General features: G+C 46.1%; 1 protein-coding gene across 3 annotated transcripts in view; it reads right to left on the bottom strand.

Annotated features, from left to right (window-relative positions):
• The window catches only part of STX6 (syntaxin 6), a 99,373-nt gene that overhangs the window by 9,708 nt on the left and 70,450 nt on the right, over positions 1-19,215 (bottom strand). For 2 of the 3 annotated variants that reach the window (XM_021929941.2, XM_031658027.1), the window contains 2 exons: positions 10,216-17,215; positions 6,345-6,535 (listed from right to left, as the gene is read on the bottom strand). In XM_021929941.2, coding sequence (XP_021785633.1) covers positions 17,139-17,215 — 77 coding nt within the window. In that variant the 3' untranslated portion in view covers positions 6,345-6,535; positions 10,216-17,138. The remainder of the gene's footprint in view (positions 1-6,344; positions 6,536-10,215; positions 17,216-19,215) is intronic. The other variant, XM_003893441.3, reaches the window with a different exon arrangement.

Below are 19,215 nucleotides of genomic sequence, written 5' to 3'. Positions count from 1 at the left end.
TGCTTTCACGGGCTGGCATTGAGTGTCTGGCTTTTCCAGGTGCACAGTGCAAACTGTAAATGGATCTACCATTCTGGGATCTGGAGGACGGTGGCCCTCTTCTCACAACTCCACTAGGCAGTGCCCCAGTAGGGGCTCTATGTGGGGGATCCAACCCCACATTTCCCGTCTGCACTACTCTAGCAGAGGTTCTCCATGAGGGCCCCGCCCCTGCAGCAATCTTCTGCCTGGGCATCCAGGCATTTCCATACATCTTCTGAAATTTAGGTGGAGGTTCCTAAACCTCAATTCTTGACTTCTGTGCACCTGCACGCTCAACACCACATGGATGCTGCCCAGGCTTGGGGCTTCCACCCTCTGAAGCCACAGCCCAAGCTGTACATTGGTCCCTTTCAGTCATGGCTGGAGTGGCTGGGACACAGGGTACCAAGTCCCTAGGCTGGACACAGCACGGGGACCCTGGGCCTGGCCCATGAAATCACTTTTTCCTCCTGGGCCTCCAGGCCTGTGATGGGAGGGGCTGCTGTGAAGGTCTCTAACATGGCCTGGAGACACTTTCCCCATGGTCTTAGAGGTTAACATTAGGCTCTTTGCTACTTAGGCAAATTTCTGCAGCTGGCTTGAATTTCTCCCCAGAAAATGGAGTTTTCTTTTCTACTGTATTATCAAGCTGCAAATTTTCTGAACTTTTATGCTCTGTTTCCCTTTTTAAACAGAATGCTTTTAACAGCACCTAAGTCACAATGTGAATGCTTTGCTGCTTAGAAATTTCTTCTGCCAGATACCTGAAATCATCTCTCTCAAGTTCAAAGCTCCACAAATCTCTAGGGCAAGGGCAAAATGCAGCCAATCTCTTTGCTAGAACATAAAAAGAGTCACCTTTGCACCAGTTCCCAACAAGTTCTTCATCTCCATCTGAGACCACCTCAGCCTGGACCTTATTGTTCATATCGCTATCAGGCTTTTTGTCAAAGCCATTCCACAAGTCTCTAGGAAGTTCCAAACTTTCCCACATTTTCCTGTTTTCTTCTGAGCCCTCTAAACTGTTCCAACCTCTGTCTGTTACCCCGTTCCAAAGTCACTTCCACATTTTCGGGTATCTTTTCAGCAATGCCCCACTCTACTGGTACCAATTTACTGTATTAGTCCATTTTTACACTGCTGAAAAAGACATACCCGAGACTGGGAAGAAAAGGAAGTTTAATTGGACTTACAGTTCCACCTGGCTGGGGAGGATCATGGCGGAGGGTGAAAGGCACTTCTTACGTGGCAGCAGCAAGAGAGAAATGAGGAGGAAGCACAAGCAGAAATCTGATAAAACCCATCAGATCTCATGAGATTTATTCACTATCACGAGAATAGCACGGGAAAGACCAGCCCCCATGATTCAATTACCTCCCCCTGGGTCTCTCCCACAACATGTGGGAATTCTAGGAGATACAATTCAAGTTGAGATTTGAATGTGGACACAGCCAAACCATATCAGGCTACTTAGGGGTTTAAGAATTCATATAACTTGCTCAGCCAGAGAAAGCATAATTGATAATTCAGATATTCCAGCAGTCACAAACTTTTCCTACCCCAGGCAGATGCACATGTCTTTTATTAGAGGGGGTGGGAGGAGAAGAACAGAGCTGTGCTTAGGTGTGAAAAGAACTAAAAACAAAACTAAGAAACAACCTAACAAACAAAAAACACCCAGGCCAAGGCTCGTGGCATCTCCACTTCTTTAATGCTGAACAATATTCTCCATATAGTTGTAATATGATCTCAAGAGTAACTGAGACTTCATGGTGTAAAAATATTACTTTTAAGGATGGCTAGTTTTTTGTTTTACACAGTACTTTGAGGGGATTAGGGTTTTAAGTTTATAGTGTCATCCGATTTTATTTCACATTATGATGAAAATCAAAGCCATGGATAATGTTTCATTTTGCAGGGGTTATTGTTTTACTGTAACCTAAAGTCCATGTAGCAGTGGTTCTCAAACTAGAGCATGCAACAGAACCCCCAGGAGGGCATGGTGAAACACACTGCGGGCCTCGCCTTGCATTTCCAGCAAGTCCTCCATGCAGAGATGCAACTGCTGGTCCCACACCACACCTGGAGACCCGCCATACACAGGAAACAAAAATTTACCTGTGTCTCACGGTTGTAAACCATGGCACTAGGGCTCTAGCCCTCCTCTCTTTATGTCGAGGAGTCAGGCACCATCTGGAAACCACCCAGGGATTTGTAATTCTAATTCTTGATCCTACTTCTTTGGTTTGTATCTTCTAGTTATTTAACATGAAAACACCATAAGGTTATTTATCCTTGGAAAAAACATAATAGTTTATTCCTGCTGACTTTTGTCACATATTACACATTCTGTCTTTGAATTAGACTAATTTCTGATTACGAATGAGCCGGTGAAAGGATAGTTCCAGCTAGAGAAACAGAACCCATAATCGGTTTCAGCTTGCTTTCTCTGGCCCTTTCCTAGATGGCTTCTAGGTCACCCCTCACCCCCAGCATTCTCTGAAGTCTGTTTGTTGAGAGCTGGAGCCCAGCCTGTGTCAGTTACGAAGTAATCACATGGAATCTAAAAGCAATTCCAAAAACATATTGGCGGGACACCTGGCTGTCCTCTCCTTGCCCCACACAGATGACAGGGCACAGATACTCTACTTTCCTGAAGATGAAGACATCTGCTTTTCCCAGAACAGACTTTAACTGCAGGGTCACAGTTGTCCTTCAGTAGGATGATCTCAGCTAAAATCTGCTTTCTGCAGAGCAGGAAAAAACCCTGAACTTGGTCCCACCCCAGGGCTGATGGAAAGCTTGGCTGGAGCGGAGCGCTGGGCTGCCACGAACACCAGGGAACAGGGCCTTGGTCAGCAAAGAACGAAGCCGGGTGGTCTTATTCCAAACACCCCCTGAATAACCAAGTGGCCTCCAGGTTTGACAGCTCATAACCTTTTAAAAAGTGGTAAAATACAATTTTGCACAAAGGTCTGGCCGCGGTTGGCAAACCAGGTGCATTGCATGAAATGTTCATGTGAAACCCAAGCAGTAGGGCAGGCAGCTGGAACAATCGCTGTCTAAGCACAGTTAACGCCCACACAGCCCTGGGGAAGGGCAGCTCTGCACAAAGGGCATGTCTGAAGGAAAACAGCACCAACATGTTCATTTATGGCAGAGAAAAACCAAGCTGCTTCTTTCTTCCTCTTCCCCTCAATCTGTATTAATAAAGAGGCTTTAATATAATAAAGAACTCCAAAATTTATCTAGATTGCAGCAACCTGACCAAGGTGCCACTATACCTTTCAGAGCTTCGGTATTTGCAAAAGGCAAGTCACCAGCGGTGAGGAGGACATATGACAAGTTAGCATCAGTCTGCCCCCTGGTAAGTGCCTTAGGGTCGTCCCAGAGAAAATGCAGTTCCTAATGGCCAAATCCAAAATGCATTGCACCAAATGGCTACCATGTATGTTGTGGTGAGCTGTAATTGTTTTCATGGCTAATAAGGGGCTGAGCCTCTGAGTCTGTCCTTAAAGATGATAACTACAGAAGGCAGCTGTTTTGGAGTTTGACCTCCACCCTGTGTTACTGAGCATGGGCTTCCATCATGAGATTCATAGCAATGCTGCTCAGGGCTGAGGGATCATTCTACTCTACTTGACACTCTCTTGGTGTTCTGGATTCAACACCAGAGAGCACAGTTTCCCAGTGAGCATTAATTAATTGGCAAATAAACAGGTGAGAATGGCATCCTGTTTATATACAGCAGACCAATGTGAGCTTTTTTTTTTTTTTTTTTTTTTTTAAGGCTGGGAGTTGGGTGCAGGGAGCTGGACATTAAAGGAAGACCATCTCGGACAGGCACGGTGGTTCATGCCTGTAATCCCAGCACTTTGTGGGGCCAAGACGGGTGGACCACTTGAGGCCAGGAGTTCAAGACCATCCTGGCCAACATGGTGAAACCCCATCTTTACTAAAAATACAAAAATTAGCCAGGTGTTGGGGGGCACGCCTGTAATCCCAGCTACTTGGAAGGTTGAGGCATCAGAATTGCTTGAACCCAAGAGGTAGAGGTTGCAGTGAGTTGAGATCACACCACTGCACTCCAGTCTGGGTGACAGAAAGAGACTCCATCTCAAAAAAAAAAAAAAAAAAAAAATCATCTCTATGCGAACGATATGAGGTAATACAGTTGTTAGGAAGCTAGATCTAACCATTCCACAATGTACGAACAGTAGTAGCCCCTTATCCTCGCCGTCACTTTCCATGGTTTCAGCTACCAGTGGTCAACCGCATTCCAAAAATTTAAATGGAAAATTCCAGAAATACACAATTCATAAGTTTTAAATTGCACACTATTCTGGGTAGCGTGAAGAAATCTCACATGGTTCCATTCAGAACATGAATCATCCCTTTGTCCAACATCTCCACACTATAGACACGACCTGCCCGATAGTCACTTAGGCCTGAGTCCTAACAGGAATCTCGTTCTGACCGAGCTGCTGTATACGCGCACGTGTTTGTGTGTGTGCGCTCACACGGGCACACAGAAGTGGAGTAGGGATCCTCATTTATCCACCCACAGACTTCTCTGGTAAAACAAGAGGGCTGGATTATCAGGGTTTTCAAGACCTCAGAGTTTTTGAGGGCTCCCGCAGGGACAGCTCCCCCCGTGTCTTCCCCATTCTCCCTATAACCAGAGCAGCATTCTATACCAGGGGTGTCCAATCTTTTGGTTTTCCTGGGCCACATTGGAAGAATTGTCATGGGCCACACATAAAATACACTAACAATAGCTGATAAGCTAAAAAAAAAAAAAATCACAAAAAAACCTCATGTTTTAAGAACATTTACAAATTCTGTGTTGGCCACATTCGAAGCCATCCTGGGCCATGGGTTGGACAAGCTTGCTCTGTACTTTGCTTATGAGTTGAGATTACCTATAAAATTCCATCCTGCATTTGCAAACCTGAACAAGAAAGGCTCCAAGTCACTGGGCTGGAGCTCTGTTCTTGTCCAGGCCCTGGTTCCTGGGTTCTGTGGTTCTGTAAGCGGAAACGGCAGCTGGGGCCTGGAGGCCTGGATATAGCTGAGTAGGGAGCACTCGTGTGGGGCTAAATGAATGCAGTTGAAGGATCTGGATAGTCTGGGACCCTACATGTCTTCCTTCTTTGCTTCCTTCCCAGGGACGCACTCTCTGAGATATTTTCTGGGCGTTTCAGATCCTGGCCATGGGGTCCCTGAATTTATTTCAGTTGGGTATGTGGACTCACAGCCTATTACCACATATGACAGTGTCACTCGGCAGAAGGAGCCGCGGGCCCCATGGATGGCAGAGAACCTCGCGCCTGATCACTGGGAGAGGTACACTCAGCTGCTGAGGGGCTGGCAGCAGACGTTCAAGGTGGAACTGAAGCGCCTGCAGAGGCACTACAATCACTCAGGTGTGCATGCGGCAGAGATGGGCGCTTCCCCCACCCCGCAGAGGGCCCTGGGCTGACCTCCAATGACCAATGCTGACCTGCACCTGCTGTGGCTTTTGGCAAAACCTGGGAAATCCGGTTGGTGGAGTTCAGAGCTTCCCATTTGCCTGTGCATCTTCTGGACTGTTCCTCTCTCCCCCAGGAGCCCTTTATCCTCTGCCGCATCCCCCTTCCCAATATCCCCATCTCCTTTCCCATTCTAAATTTGCCCATTCTGTGTCTCACTTCCTGGTAGCCAGGCCTAGTGACTTGCTTGCTTATGCATAATGACATTAACTTTCCCAGTGATATTTCTGGCTCCTGCCTCTCTCTCCCTCCTCCACTGCACTCAAATAGCCACAGTTTATCAATCAATCATTCCTATTACAGGATAACTTCCCAAGGCAGGAATTATCACACATCACACTCCTTTGGCATGCAGTAGGTACTTCACAAATACCTGTTGTCAGAGTGGTATAATGGACACTGGCGACTCAGGAAGGGTAAGGGTGGAAGGTGGGCGAGGGGTGAAAATAATCACCTACCGAGTACAACATACATGATTCAGGCGACAGATACACTAAAAGCCCAGACTTCACCACTACACGATTCATCCATGCAACCAAAACCTACTTGTATCCCTAAAGCTATTTGAACAACAACAACAAAAAATTTAAAAAACAACCTTGCTGTCAGGTGGGCTTCCATAAGAGGGACCTCCTGGGGACTCAGCAATGCCACAGCAGGCCTGGGGGGTGAGGTAATGTAGACCAGAGGATGCTTCCAGCCATGCCCCCACTCCCAGCACTTGAGAGTCCACCTCTGTCCCTGTGTGGACCCCCCTGGGCTTGCATGTGTGTTCCAAGGTCTCACACTTACCAGAGAATGATTGGCTGTGAGCTGCTGGAGGACGGAAGCACCACAGGATTTCTGCAGTATGTATATGACGGGCAGATTTCCTGATCTTCAATAAAGACAGCCTCTCCTGGCTGGCTGTAGATAATGTGGCTCACACCGTCAAGCGGGCATGGGAGGCCAATCAGCATGAGTTGCAATATCAAAAGAATTAGCTGGAAAAAGAATGTATTGCCTGGCTAAAGAGATTCCACAGCCCCAGCCTCTCTCTCCTCCAGCTCTCTGGTCTTTTTTGAGGATGCTCATTGCAGTGGCCAAAACCAACCAGAGGCCGGGGGCTCTGGAAGTGCAGTCTGATGCGTATAGCCTCCTGGGGCATGGAAGGGCAGAGATGAGATGAGATGGGGGCTCACAGGGAGAGCCTATGGGGAAGACACCCTATAAAGAACAGGTAAAGAGAGGAGGCCTTGTTCCTGCATTGCCTGAACAACTGTTTCTGTACATAACTCCTCTGATCTAGGTTACATCCACCCTATCCTGAAGCCATCTCTTTAGTTGGCCTGTTGTGATCTCATGGCTAGAGCCCCCCACGAACTTTCTCTGGTTACTTTTGGGTAGCATCTTGACAAGATTTGACAGTTCCCCTTTTCTTGACAGAGTACCTCCAAGGGCACCTTGTTTTTGGGGATCCATTGAGGCAAATTCTTCCATCAATGATAAGCTGGGAAATTCTTTGGGAGGTGGAGCAATTCTTACAAATTGTTTAGTTAACAAAGAGCTCACACACCACCAGTAGGACTGAAAATCTGGATTTACCAGGACAAACAGAGGGTCTCTGCTTTACTAACGGCTTAATGACAAGATTCCTTCCAGCAAAGAGCTCTTCTTATACCTTAAAGATATGATTCAATTGGTCAACTTTTAGTTAATACAGAACTTTTCGTGTATGATCTTATTATTCAAAATGAATTACCCCTGCATCATGCTACAGGAAATACCTAGACACAGGTGCCTTTCCTCACAGGAGTAGGAGGGGTTTTCTCAGTTGTGGCCAATAGCAGGGGAGGTATCTGGCCACAGTTATGAATATGGAGCATCTGCTAAAAGTACAGTCTTTGGAGGCAGATGACTAGAGTCTGAGCTTTGACTCTCCCATTCCCTAGCTGAAAAACTATCTCTTAATGGTTGCAGGTAACAGAAACCTATGTAAACCGGCTCAAGCACAAAGTGGGATGCTATTTTAAAGGTGGGAATCAGGGCAGTGTGGGGACCTGAGAGATCAAAACCAAGATGTGAATGATTTTATCCATGAGGTAGGGACGTGGCTGCCAGCACAAAGCTCGTATCCTCCACACATCACCACTCTATAAGAATGGGCGTCTCTCTCCTGGCTCTGGTTACTAAAAGGAAAAGGAAGTCACAGGAGGACTCTGACGTGCGTTAGATCATGTGGCACCTCTGGGCCTAATCACCAAGACCATCAGGATAAACCTCTAAGACAAGCCATAGCTAACAGCCCTGGCAAGAACTAAATGGTACACTCAATATGGTTTAAATGAATTCAACAAAGACAGCATCTGTAGGGGGATAATCAGGACTGAGGAAACCAGTATGGGATGGTGAAGTGTCCAGAGATGTGTCACAGAGGGAAGCATTACCTCCACCAGAAGTGAAGGGTAAAAGAGAATACTGTTATCATAGTTCAGCAAGAGCTGCTCCCCAGGCAGAGGATGCTCCTTGTGAGAGCTGTGACCGTGGCCCCCGGTGGGACTGTAGTGAGGTGGGTTGGGGAATGAAGCCCCAAACTCTCTCCTCCAGCTCTCTGGTCTTTTTTGAGGATGCTCATTGCAATGGCCGAACCCAACCAGAGGCCGGGGGCTCTGGAAGTGCAGTCTGATGCATACAGCCTCCTGGGGCACGGAAGGGCAGAGATGAGATTAACTGGGGACTCACAGGGAGAGCCCAACCAGCACACACACTGTTTTAGGCTAGGGCTGGGCAGGAGGATTAAGATTGGTGCCGCTCAACACAAGCACACGTTGGAATGGGGTAGGGTCATTTTCCAAAATACGCTGTGTTTGGCAGAAGGGGTTCCTGCAGTTAGAAAAAGTGAGGCTAACAGATGGTAGGCCAAAAAAGCAATAAACTTGAGTGAAATCAACAGGTATGATAAAGCCTACCCTACAGAAATGGATAAGAAAAATGTGCATAAAAGCACTGTGTAAACTGTAGGGCTCTGTTCCCTTTTCATGAGGCCATCAGTCATACTGGATTAGGGGCCCACCCTACTACTGCAGGATGACCTCATCTTCCCAAATTACATCAACCCTATTTCCAGAGAAGGCCACATTCTGAGGTCCTGGGGGTTACAACTTCATGAATTTTTTTGCAGGGGAAACAATTGAACTCCTAATACATCTCTACCCAACCTCTGTAGGTTCCCTAATCCACCAAAACTTTCTGGCTCCACTGGATTATCTAGCAGTTAGGAAACCAAGATCATTAAACGAATTCACCGCAGCTACAGTGAGACTGACTACCTTAGCTTACCTCTGTGAGAGGAGTTAAGCCAAGGGAATCTGTGGAATTTTCGAGGGTTTGGGGGCATTTGGGGGCAGGCGGCAAACGTCCTGCCTTTAAATCCCAACACTTAGTTCTATTCCATTTATAAGACTCGCTCCTCCATCCCAACCCCTGCACCACAGGACAAGGAAGTGTTCTTGGCCTTCAACTTTCATCCCTGATGGTGAAAGCAGTTGCTCCTGATCTATTTGCCCACCAGCTTCTCCTCTGGAGCCTGAGGCATCTGATGCCTGCCCGGCTGGTTCTCAGTAAGAAGGTCAAGTTCAACCAGAGGGCAAATGCTGATACCTTTCAGTAGTTAAATATGAGTTCAGACCCCGGGGTCTGGACAGAAGATTTGGAGTCCCACCAGCTGGGTATAAGTGGCTCATACCTGTAATCCCAGCACTTGGGGAGGCTGAGGCAGGTGGATCACTTGAGGTCAGGAGTTCGAGACCAACCTGGCCAACAAGGTAAAACCTCATCTCTACTAAAAATACAAAAATTAGCCTGGCTTGGTGGCGCGGACCTGTAGTCCCAGCTACTAGGCAGGAGGCTGAAGCACGAGTATTACTTGAGCCTGGGAGTCGGAGGTTGCAGTAAGCCGAGATTACACCATTGCACTTTGGCCTGGGTGACAGAGTGAGACTCTACCTCAAAAAAAAAAAAAAAAGATTGGGGTCCCTTGGACCCAAGATTTCTGAAAAACACTCAGACTGTGAGGACCCCTGCTGAGGGAGAAGTCCCAAATTGTGGCTTCAGGGGAATGCACCAAGGCTCTCACTGAGGCCGCCTTCTCCAACAAGCTCCCCTCCTGCTTCCCCATGGTTGGCATGGCTGAGTAAAAAGGACACTGAGCACAGCCCATGCATGAACGCCTTGCCATGCAGCAGGATAAAACCCATAATGCCACTCAGCGTGCTTTGGTTGTAAATCTAGTTTGATTACAACACTAATTTCTGGCCATTTGTTCTGTTTCTGGTTTGTGAACCAACCGAAGACATGAGCAGGGCCTCAGCTAACCCACAAATAGCACATGTGTGCAAACTGGAAAAATGAACCCTTCTTCTGGGAGGACGCAGCCCAGGCCAGGTCACCTGGCTTGGCCAGCAGAACACAGAGTGGATTTTGGTCCCGTTTGTTCCCCAGTGGGGTATCTATCCTTGTGCAGGGCACAAGCTTACATGGCAGCTCTGGTCATACCAACAGAAAATAAATAGAAACGGGCTGCACACCAGAATGAATGATTTGGAAGGGAGGGGTGACGGTATAAAGAATAGGCCAATTCATTCAAAATGGTAGAAGCAGAATGCCAAATTCCACCCACTCTTACCAATGCTCTGAGCTGCGAAGCACAGGAAGCTGCTGCTTTTCCTCTTCCCCTTGCCCCCACTCCGTGTTGGCTGCACCAGCAGAGGCTTCTGCATTTGCCCCTGGGTGGGAGTTGGGAGTGAAGGTCTGGGCCAGAAGGTTCTGCTGAGCTGAGCTGCTGGGTGGCAGCTGGAAGGCCAGGCTGGCTGAAGCCCTGGCGAGGTGACACCGGGTCTGAGGCAGGTGCAGTGGCAGCAGCCAGACCTCTGAGGACACAAATGGGCCAGAGAGTAGGAAGAATGGAGCTGGGGGGAGGAGGGGTGGGACAGCCTCTGAGAGGAGGCTATGGGATGAAATGGGAAGCCACCAAAATGGAAAAGGAAGTGAAACCAAGGGAGAACTAAGACTGCCACCCAAGCCAAAGCCGTCCTGGCCTTTCTTCCTTTCTGAGGCATCAGAGCAGATTCTAAGGTTACCTGAACTGACTGAAAGCGCTGTTGTTTTCTGAGCAACACGGCAGTGGTATAGAGAATTTCCGGAACACACTGGGAAGACACACGCTCTAGAAGGTGACAATTCTGGGGAAATCTGAAGGGCTGGAATAATAAAAAGTCAAACATTTGGCATCCCATCAGCTGCTGAAACAACCCTCTCATGTACTTTAAAATACCCAAGACACGCACTGTGCATATTACTCACGAAACAGCTACGAATGCACAGTCTGTGCATTACCAGTTCATGTCACACTGTGCCTCAGGAAGCCGCTGAGTGGCCTGGTCATGCAGCTTATCAATCTTCTGGGAGAGGTTCTGCCTGACTGAATTGGCTTCCATAGTATTTGCACTTCACGGTTGAAATCCTTAAGAAAGGAGGTCAGCTTCTGGCTCTGTAACGAGTTGGTCTTGGCCACCCAACAGCCGCCCTTCCTAGCTGGAGCCATGGTGCTTGGGTGGAGACAACAGGTGTAAAATGGGTCAAGTGAAACTGCTTGCTGCTGTGGCTGAGAGGGAGCAGCTCTATGGCTACCCTAACACGCAACGGCCGCCACCAAATTCAAACTCAGCTGCCACAGGCTGCCAAATGAGAAGTCGCCATCTTAGGACAGTCCCTTAATGTCCAATACGAGGACGCTCCACAGTCAGGCAGCCAGTCCACAGGTAGGACTACAGTGCCCAGAAGTCATGGCGATTTTGTTTTCAGATTGACAGATAACACTGTATGTTTTCATCGTGTACATGTTTTGAAGTACACAGAAGTGCCCCCTGCCCCAGTGCCTTTTTGCAGGGATACATTCCAAGACCCACAGTGGATGCTTGAAACCGCAGATTGTACTGACTAGATGATAAACTGTTTCTTCCCTTATATATATAAGGACTCCCTTGCTGATGTCTTTGTATAGGCTCGTGCTTTCTGGTGCAACCCATTCTGATAACTGAAACCTCAGAAAGTGAAACCACAGATAAGGTGGGACTCCTGTGCACGTGAGCGACAGGATAGTGGAAGAAGAAAATAAACATAAAGGTCGTCCTTTACCCAAGAAGGGAACTCAGTTCAGACAAGGAAGAGGAAGAGCAAAAGGTCAAGACACACCATAACAGTTACCCCAGCTGCAGGGCAACAAGGGTTATCTATGGTGAAACCAACTGCAGGCCTGACACTCAAGTTTGACACGAGGGTCTTCAAGACCCCCTCGCCTGTGCACTCCAGCAGCCAGGGAACGGACTTACAGCATGTTAGTGAATGGCAGCCCTCTCTGACAGCAAAAAGATCTTCCTCACTGCCAGTGGGTGGTGGAGCGAGCATACTACTACTGGCCAGTGATGTGTGGAGGATTGATTTTGCACAACGGCATCTAGAGGCCTTGGGAAACCTCCAGCCCTCTAGCCATCTTGCCCAAATCTGCAGACCCAAAAACGAGAAGCAGCCAGACTTGTTCTGATGGGCCACCAATGGGCACTTCTGGGGTCCTGAAAAGACTTCTTCCCATCAGGTGCATTGTTTCTTTGATGTGAAGTTCTAGAGCAGGGAGTAGGTTCCTCTGGGGAATTTGGAAAAGGGGAGACACACTGTTCTCACATCAGTTTTAAAGCTTTGCTGTTTATGCCTCATAACTGAGCTGACCCCAGAAATCCCCTGCTGAGTCCATGCAATGGAAACTTCTCGTCATTTTCCCAGCTGTATTCTCCTCCCTGTTCTTTGACTGACTGCTCTCTGCCTCCTGTAACTCAGCATCCTCTGGCCTGCCCCACCTGCAACTGACATGGCATGGAAGGACCCCATGTTCTCAAAAACACTGCCACCTCACCCTCCTCAGAGAACCCTCAGGATCTGGCATTTCCACTCTGTGTATGCAGGAGTCCAGGAGGATCAGGCTTAGAAAGGTGAGAGCTCTGGGCCATGAGAGTGCACATCTAGGAAGTAGGGGGAACCGTACGAATCAAGGCCCGGATGGTACAGCAGGACAGGTCACAGGGGTGCCCACAGCAGCAGAACAGGATATCTCACCACTCACACCCATCCCCCTCCTTCAGTGGGGGTTACTAAATGGGGCTTTGGGATCTCTCACCTTCTTTGCCCACTAGTTCCTTTGAAGGTGGCCTGTGGAATGGTGTTTTATGTTTATCCTTATTTACTGTAGACCAAAAATTGGTTTGGAAGCAGCTTCCAAGTCTTGCTCCTCTCTCTCACTGGTTAGTGGGCAATTGGATAAGGGAACTGTAGGGCTTAGACCAGTCTACGGTCTTATGTGACCAGCTGCAGAGTAAGTACCTCTAAGCTATCCATGGTCCCCTGCCAGGTCTACAGACTCTGCAGAGAGCACCGATCTCATGGGTTCATGTGTACCCTGTCTGGTGGCCTCATTCTGTGTGTTTAGCGTCTGCCCAATGCATGGATACGTTACATGCAGTTAGTAGTGAGATCCTCATGCTGAAGCCAGCCTCTGTGCCCCAAAAAGTCATAGGCTGTGATCCAAGAATCTGGGAAGTAGAGTTCTTACCCTCAGGCTTGGGTGGCTCTTCGTTGCATTTTGTGTTATTCTGCAATATCATCATTCTAGTGATTCAATCCTTTTCAAGTCGAATTGTTTTCAGGTTGTTTCGTTTTCCTCTTCCAGAGACTTTTGTACATACTGTTGTCCTGAGTAACAGTATCTCTAAGCTGAGTTACCGGAAGTTACCTGCTTTCAATAAATTCTGGTTTGGTTTTAATTTTTTAATCAAAAAAAAAAAAAAAAAGGAGAGAAAGAAGACAGACCACCCCCTATTCAGGCCAGCCAGTAATGAAACGTCCCCTTAACCAGAAGCAAAGGCCCTGGGAGGAGCAAGGCCTGTCACTGGGGCAGGGGCACTGTCCTCAGAGGCGGACTTTGCTCAGGGATGGCGCACAGTGACTGTGGGGGCTTAAGTCCGGTAACCCTTTGGTTTTATTTCTTTTTATTCTTGATGGGCAAAAAGCCTCCTTTAAAAAACATTATTCTTAAGAAACCTGGGAGAGAAAAAAATGCCAATGAGAGGAAGACAAAGAAAAATTAGAGGCAGTACATTCCATATTTTAGAACTTTAGCTTTCCAGACAATCCAATTTTGTTTTGTTTACAAATTCATCTTGCAGTACAAGCTGAAGCCAAACGGTACAAAGCCCACAGAATTGAAAAGCCATTCATATTTATCATTCAATTTTTTGATCTTCAAATGTTATGAATTCTCCAAAAAGGTAACAGGGAACAGATATCCCTCTGGTCTCACTTTATAGACAGGGAAATTACCAAAAGAAAAATCTTGGCTCTACCATCTCTACTTACAGAAGGTAAAACACTTAACAGAGACAGATTTCTGTTGGAGTTAGACTAGATTTCTTTTCACAGCCCTTAATCTCACGAGGTGAGAAGGAGGGGAAGTTGCCAAGTTGTTGGCTACCAGACCCATCAGTCTGTTTAACTCTGGCTAAAAGCAGAGAATAATGGGCAAGTTACCAAGTTTCCCCTACAGCTCTGGCGTGCATTCTGAAATTGTGGAAGATCCTCATGTAACACACACGCTGCAACCTGCATTTGCCACACAGTCCAGGGCGCACAGAGCATTGTGATTCTTCACCGTCCACAGAGACAACACCAAAAATTAGGACTAAAAACTAAAGGTAGTTTAGTTTTTCAGATGGATTTTCACTCTGGCAAACTCAATAGTTCGTTCCCTCCCACCCCTCAAATCATTTAAGTAAAATGTTCTTCCAATAAACATAAATTGAGCTCTTTCTCTGTTATCCATCACATTCTGCCAGTTCTTTAAAACTGGAATATGGTACTAGGTACAGAAGGCGAAAGGGGAAAGAAAGCCCCAAGTGCTCTAAGGATGCGCTTATAAGTAGTGTGGGGTTATCACCGCTGTCTACTTACTCTCCCATTCTAGGACACAGGGTGAAGAGATCACCTGGGTTCCCTCTAAAGCCCTGAACATTAGCATCACTGAGGAGGAAATATTTGTCCTTAAAAATAAATGTAGGTTCCCCGGCTTGTTCTCTTTGGCTGCCACATTTGGAGCCTGAGTGGAGGCCCTTCAAATTAACACTGGTTCTGCAGGGGCTGCCCAGTCAGGGTGCAACAGGATCAGACCCAGGATCAAGTCAGCCAGGGGCAGAAGGGCATGGTGGCCCTACGGGGAGAATGCCCCGTATTTTCAGTTAACTTTCTAAATTGTTATCTATTTAGCTTCAGCCTGAGTCAGGTCTACAATGGCCACTATTTAGAAAATACTTTAAATCAGTGACGTAAGCACGTCTATCTGAAATATATCCAAACATCATTAAGCCTCTGGGTCATAAAACTTGGTGCCTGAACTAACAGGAGTATCTTACTCATTAATGACTAGGTTTGCTCCAAACGGCCCCTGCTGACACACATGATCCTTTTGTGTGGCACAATAAATCTGGTAATAGCAGAACAATAGCATGGCTTTTAAATAAGGTAATTTTATAATTCTTTAAGATGCTGGTTTACTTCTTATAATGTGTTGTGTGGATTACAGTACTTAGACAAGGTCCACATTCACTTTAAAAGATTTCTGTATTTTAATGCAAATCTAAAGATCATCCCCTTTCTTAGTTTATAGACGATTCAAACTTTGTAAAACATAAATAACCTAGTACTCTACACATCTGAAGCCCTTTGTAATACTCACTTTTTTTTTCCTAATTTGAAAATAACTTATTTATATATCAAACATTAGAGCGGAGTGTAAACATGGATGTCAATCGCCCTTTTAGTTTCACAAATTTGCTTTTAAGCTTTCATCAACAGGCATATTTTCTTAACCTACCATGATCTCAAATGAGATAAAATATCCTTCTTCAAAAATTGTTACGAATATTTATTAAAAAGTGCAATTCAAAAGTTAGCTGGGCAAGCACATCATTGCAAATCACAAAAAAAGGGTGAAAAAACCAAAACCCCCAAACAAAACCACATGAAATACAAACAAAACAAAAAGGTTAAAAAAAAAATGTGCTGAGGAATGCACCCAAAAAGGTGAGGAAATGAGAAGTCAAAGCTAGAACTCTATCCAGATGTTGCTGTTCTTTCCAAGTGCAAAAGAAGGTGGTGAGAAGAGACCAGCAGCCTCCACCACCAAGTTCTGGCTCTGGGTCCAAATACTACTTTAATATCAGATAATTCATCAGGGAAGTTATAAAAATATCCTATATACATGTGCACATTTGAGGCATTTAAAAAGTCATCAGAAGCTTAAAGTTTAGTGTCTCAGCAGTTTCAGCTACTTAAACTCAATTAAAGCATCTATCATTTAAATTTGGATTGGCTCAGTTATTTGACTGCAGATGATAAAATCAAGCTGTCATCTTAGGGGAAAAAAAAGAACCAAGTTCACCTACACATCCTTGCCATTACCCACAGGGTAAGAGAAGTCGGGCCCAGAGCTAATCTTTTATGTCATTACGTTTCTGAATAAATGTAATAACTGTACTAACCACTCCCAACCCCCACCCCCAATGTAGAGTGCCCTAGGAGTAAAAGAACTGTAATAAGGACAATCTGGTATCCAAATCTATTCAAGTGTGTTACTGAGCTATTTAGCAACAACATACGTAGGAATTACCCTCAAAACGCAAGCTGCACCTCTGGGGAGGCAGCCCTGGTACAGCAACATCAAGTCGGCAAGGATCAGGAGCTGACCTCTGGCGACATCATCAACCCTTCCCTAAGCTATGCCAATGCAGAGCCCTCTTGCTCTTTTTAATTGCTCCTGTCAGTTAAAGCCACAAGTTGTTAGCATCCCCAAGCCCCAGTGTGTTTCATTATTCTCCATTAGTTATTCTTACCACAAAAAAAAATGACCTGGAAAAGCAATTTTATCTTAGCATTTATCCCTGAAAAATGAAACACTGCATTTTCTGTCACAAACTGTTTCTGAGCCTTCTGTCCTCAATAATCATCAGCTCTCAGGGGCTAAGAAATGCTACAGCAATGGGAAACGAAACATACCCAGAAGCTTGCATTCCTGACAGGTTTCTTTTGATGGGACAGCGGCGCACTGTCTGAGCACAGGGAAGGGTCTGAGCAGAAGAAAAGAGCTGCCAAAGATGCATGGAATGAGCAACAGCAAAACACCAGTGAAGTCTGTTGAGTCCCTCCTCAGCGAACGAGGTCCCGGAAAGCAAGGCAGCAGCTAGTTCTCCTCAGAACTGGACAGGTGGCATGGGGCTTCTGTTGTCCAGCTGCAGCCAGGAGTGTAGACATCTATTTCCTCTTCCCACTGGCCCTTCCAGCGCTGGGATGGAGAAGCCGTGTCAATTGTGGGGTCACACGGAGAAAAGTCAGTGCAGCAGTATGTTTCCAGGATAGGAATGTGAGTAGACGGCAATGTCACACGTGCTTAGCTTCTCCTCCTCCCCTCGGTTCATATGCAGGAGGAACTCGCACCCAGAGGCCCCGCCGTCACAGCACTAAGAAGAGGATCAGCACAACCAACAGGACTGCAAAGAGGATGGCTATGGCACACCACTGGCGCCGATCTGGAAGGCAGGACATGGGGATTAGCTCTCACAGGGACTCCACGTTCCCCAAGAAACAGTTACGTGGAATTTATGGCACCCTTTGAAGCAGAAAAGGGGCAGAACGTGCAAATGACGGGGCCATGATCTTACACCTGCCTAGGTGCCTGATACTCTAACACTGTTCTGTTCTTGGCCTGCACTTCGCATGCAGTCACAATTTTGCCAGTCCCCTGAAAATGTCTCGTAATAATTACATGCTTTGTGTCTCAAGTCTTTAATTACAATCTGCGGATCTTAGCTTTCCTCAAAAAAGGTGTTGGCACTGGTGTTACAGATCAAAGCCTGCCTGCTTTAATATCGCATAAAAGTCAAGTCATTTAATTAAACAATAATCACATTCTTTTCTCAATGAGCACAACAGGAGGAGGGAAAGGAGATGAAAGCTACTGCTGGTCACTTCAGGAAATAAACAGCTGAAAAAGTAAGCTCCAGTGAGACAGCATGATTAATTTCACACCACACCTAGTCAAGTAAGATTACTTAACTAGTAACTGGGTTAAAATACCTTATACAGTTCCTCTGTAAATGAAAGTGGAATGTTTTTTCTGAAACTTTCTGCCCTACCAACAATTTGGAACAGCAGGCACAGGAAACAAAGTGGCCAGAGTCCATCCAAATGGCTGAGAGCAGGGAGGCCCTGTGAGACAGAAGGGCCCAGACAGGCCCTGGGGGAGCCCTGCTGTAGCTCACAATCCTGTGGTCCCAACGCTACAACAGCTGCCCCGCAGGGTTGTTGTGAGAATTAAACAATACAAACCCTGTCATACACACACTGTGCAGTGCCCAAACCTAGGGCATAGAGGATGCTGTCAACATCAGGATGCTTCCTTAATTTGGAGACATAGAAAAAATGAGCAGTCTTTCCACTGATGAGTTTTGGCATCTTCCACAAAGGGCCCGACTGATAACAGAATTCACAGAATTCATGAAAATGCAGTTCAACCACTAGGAATAAGAGTTCCATTTAAATAGAAATATAAAGACATATTGATTCACTAAAGTGTCTTTGAAAGCCCACTGATTTTAGCACACTATAGCTATTGATAATCACATTGTAAAAAGATCTCAGTCTATGAAAATAAACTGCTAAACTCTCCACAAGGCAAAACATGTACTTAAAATTATTTTAAATATTATGGATATCAAAGTCTTAGAACTGGACAAGAGAACTGCCACCAAATTATAAGTAAAGCAAGTACCTTCTAAGTGGTGATCATGTTGGTTTACCTCAGACATACTAGAAACTCATTTAGTTAACTCTGTGAGTAGGACCAAGACCCCAGGTCCATCACTCCCTGTTCTCAGGTAGGACTGTTCCAAAGGTCTAGGGGAGGCAGAGTTGGCTTACTGCAGGTCACACTTTGACCTGTTAAACTATTACTTCAATGGTCAAGAAAACTTTTATAGCTGGCATTCTCTCATCTGATAAAAAATGTTAAATTTTTAATTTCCAGCCAAGTATGTAAGAAGCTTAGAAGTCATCATTCTGTCATAACAAGTAAAAATCTGAACAAACTGAAAAAGCAACAACTCTTCTTAGATCCATCAGAGAAGTGAGGTCACATGGTAAACTGCTGCCCCTAAAACTGCAGAAACTTACAGGTGCATACAGAGAATCACAGCTTATCAGAGCAGAAACCCACGAAGCAACAAACTCCACAGGAACCAGCATCCTGGTAGGAAAAGCTTAACTTTAATTGATGAGTCACTGAAGGCTCAGTGTGGACAAGTCTGAGATGGGAAAAAAAAAAAAAAAACCAAAACACTCCAAGGGGACCCAGGCAAAGGGGATCCCCACACTTCTGTGGGTTTTACCTCCAGGAGCTTGACCAGGTTCTCAGCAAATATTGGGAAAAATCCTCTCATGCTTCCAGCAGGTGGAGGGAAAAAAGAACCATTATGAAATACTCCAGAGCACTCTGCTCTAAACAAAAGTCTGACCTCAAAAGAAACTAACC

Source organism: Papio anubis, chromosome 1 (assembly GCF_008728515.1).
Source record: "Papio anubis isolate 15944 chromosome 1, Panubis1.0, whole genome shotgun sequence".
Taxonomy (NCBI): domain Eukaryota; kingdom Metazoa; phylum Chordata; class Mammalia; order Primates; family Cercopithecidae; genus Papio; species Papio anubis.
The sequence above is the reverse complement of the archived record's forward strand: the minus strand, read 5'-3'. Positions and strand labels throughout refer to the sequence as shown.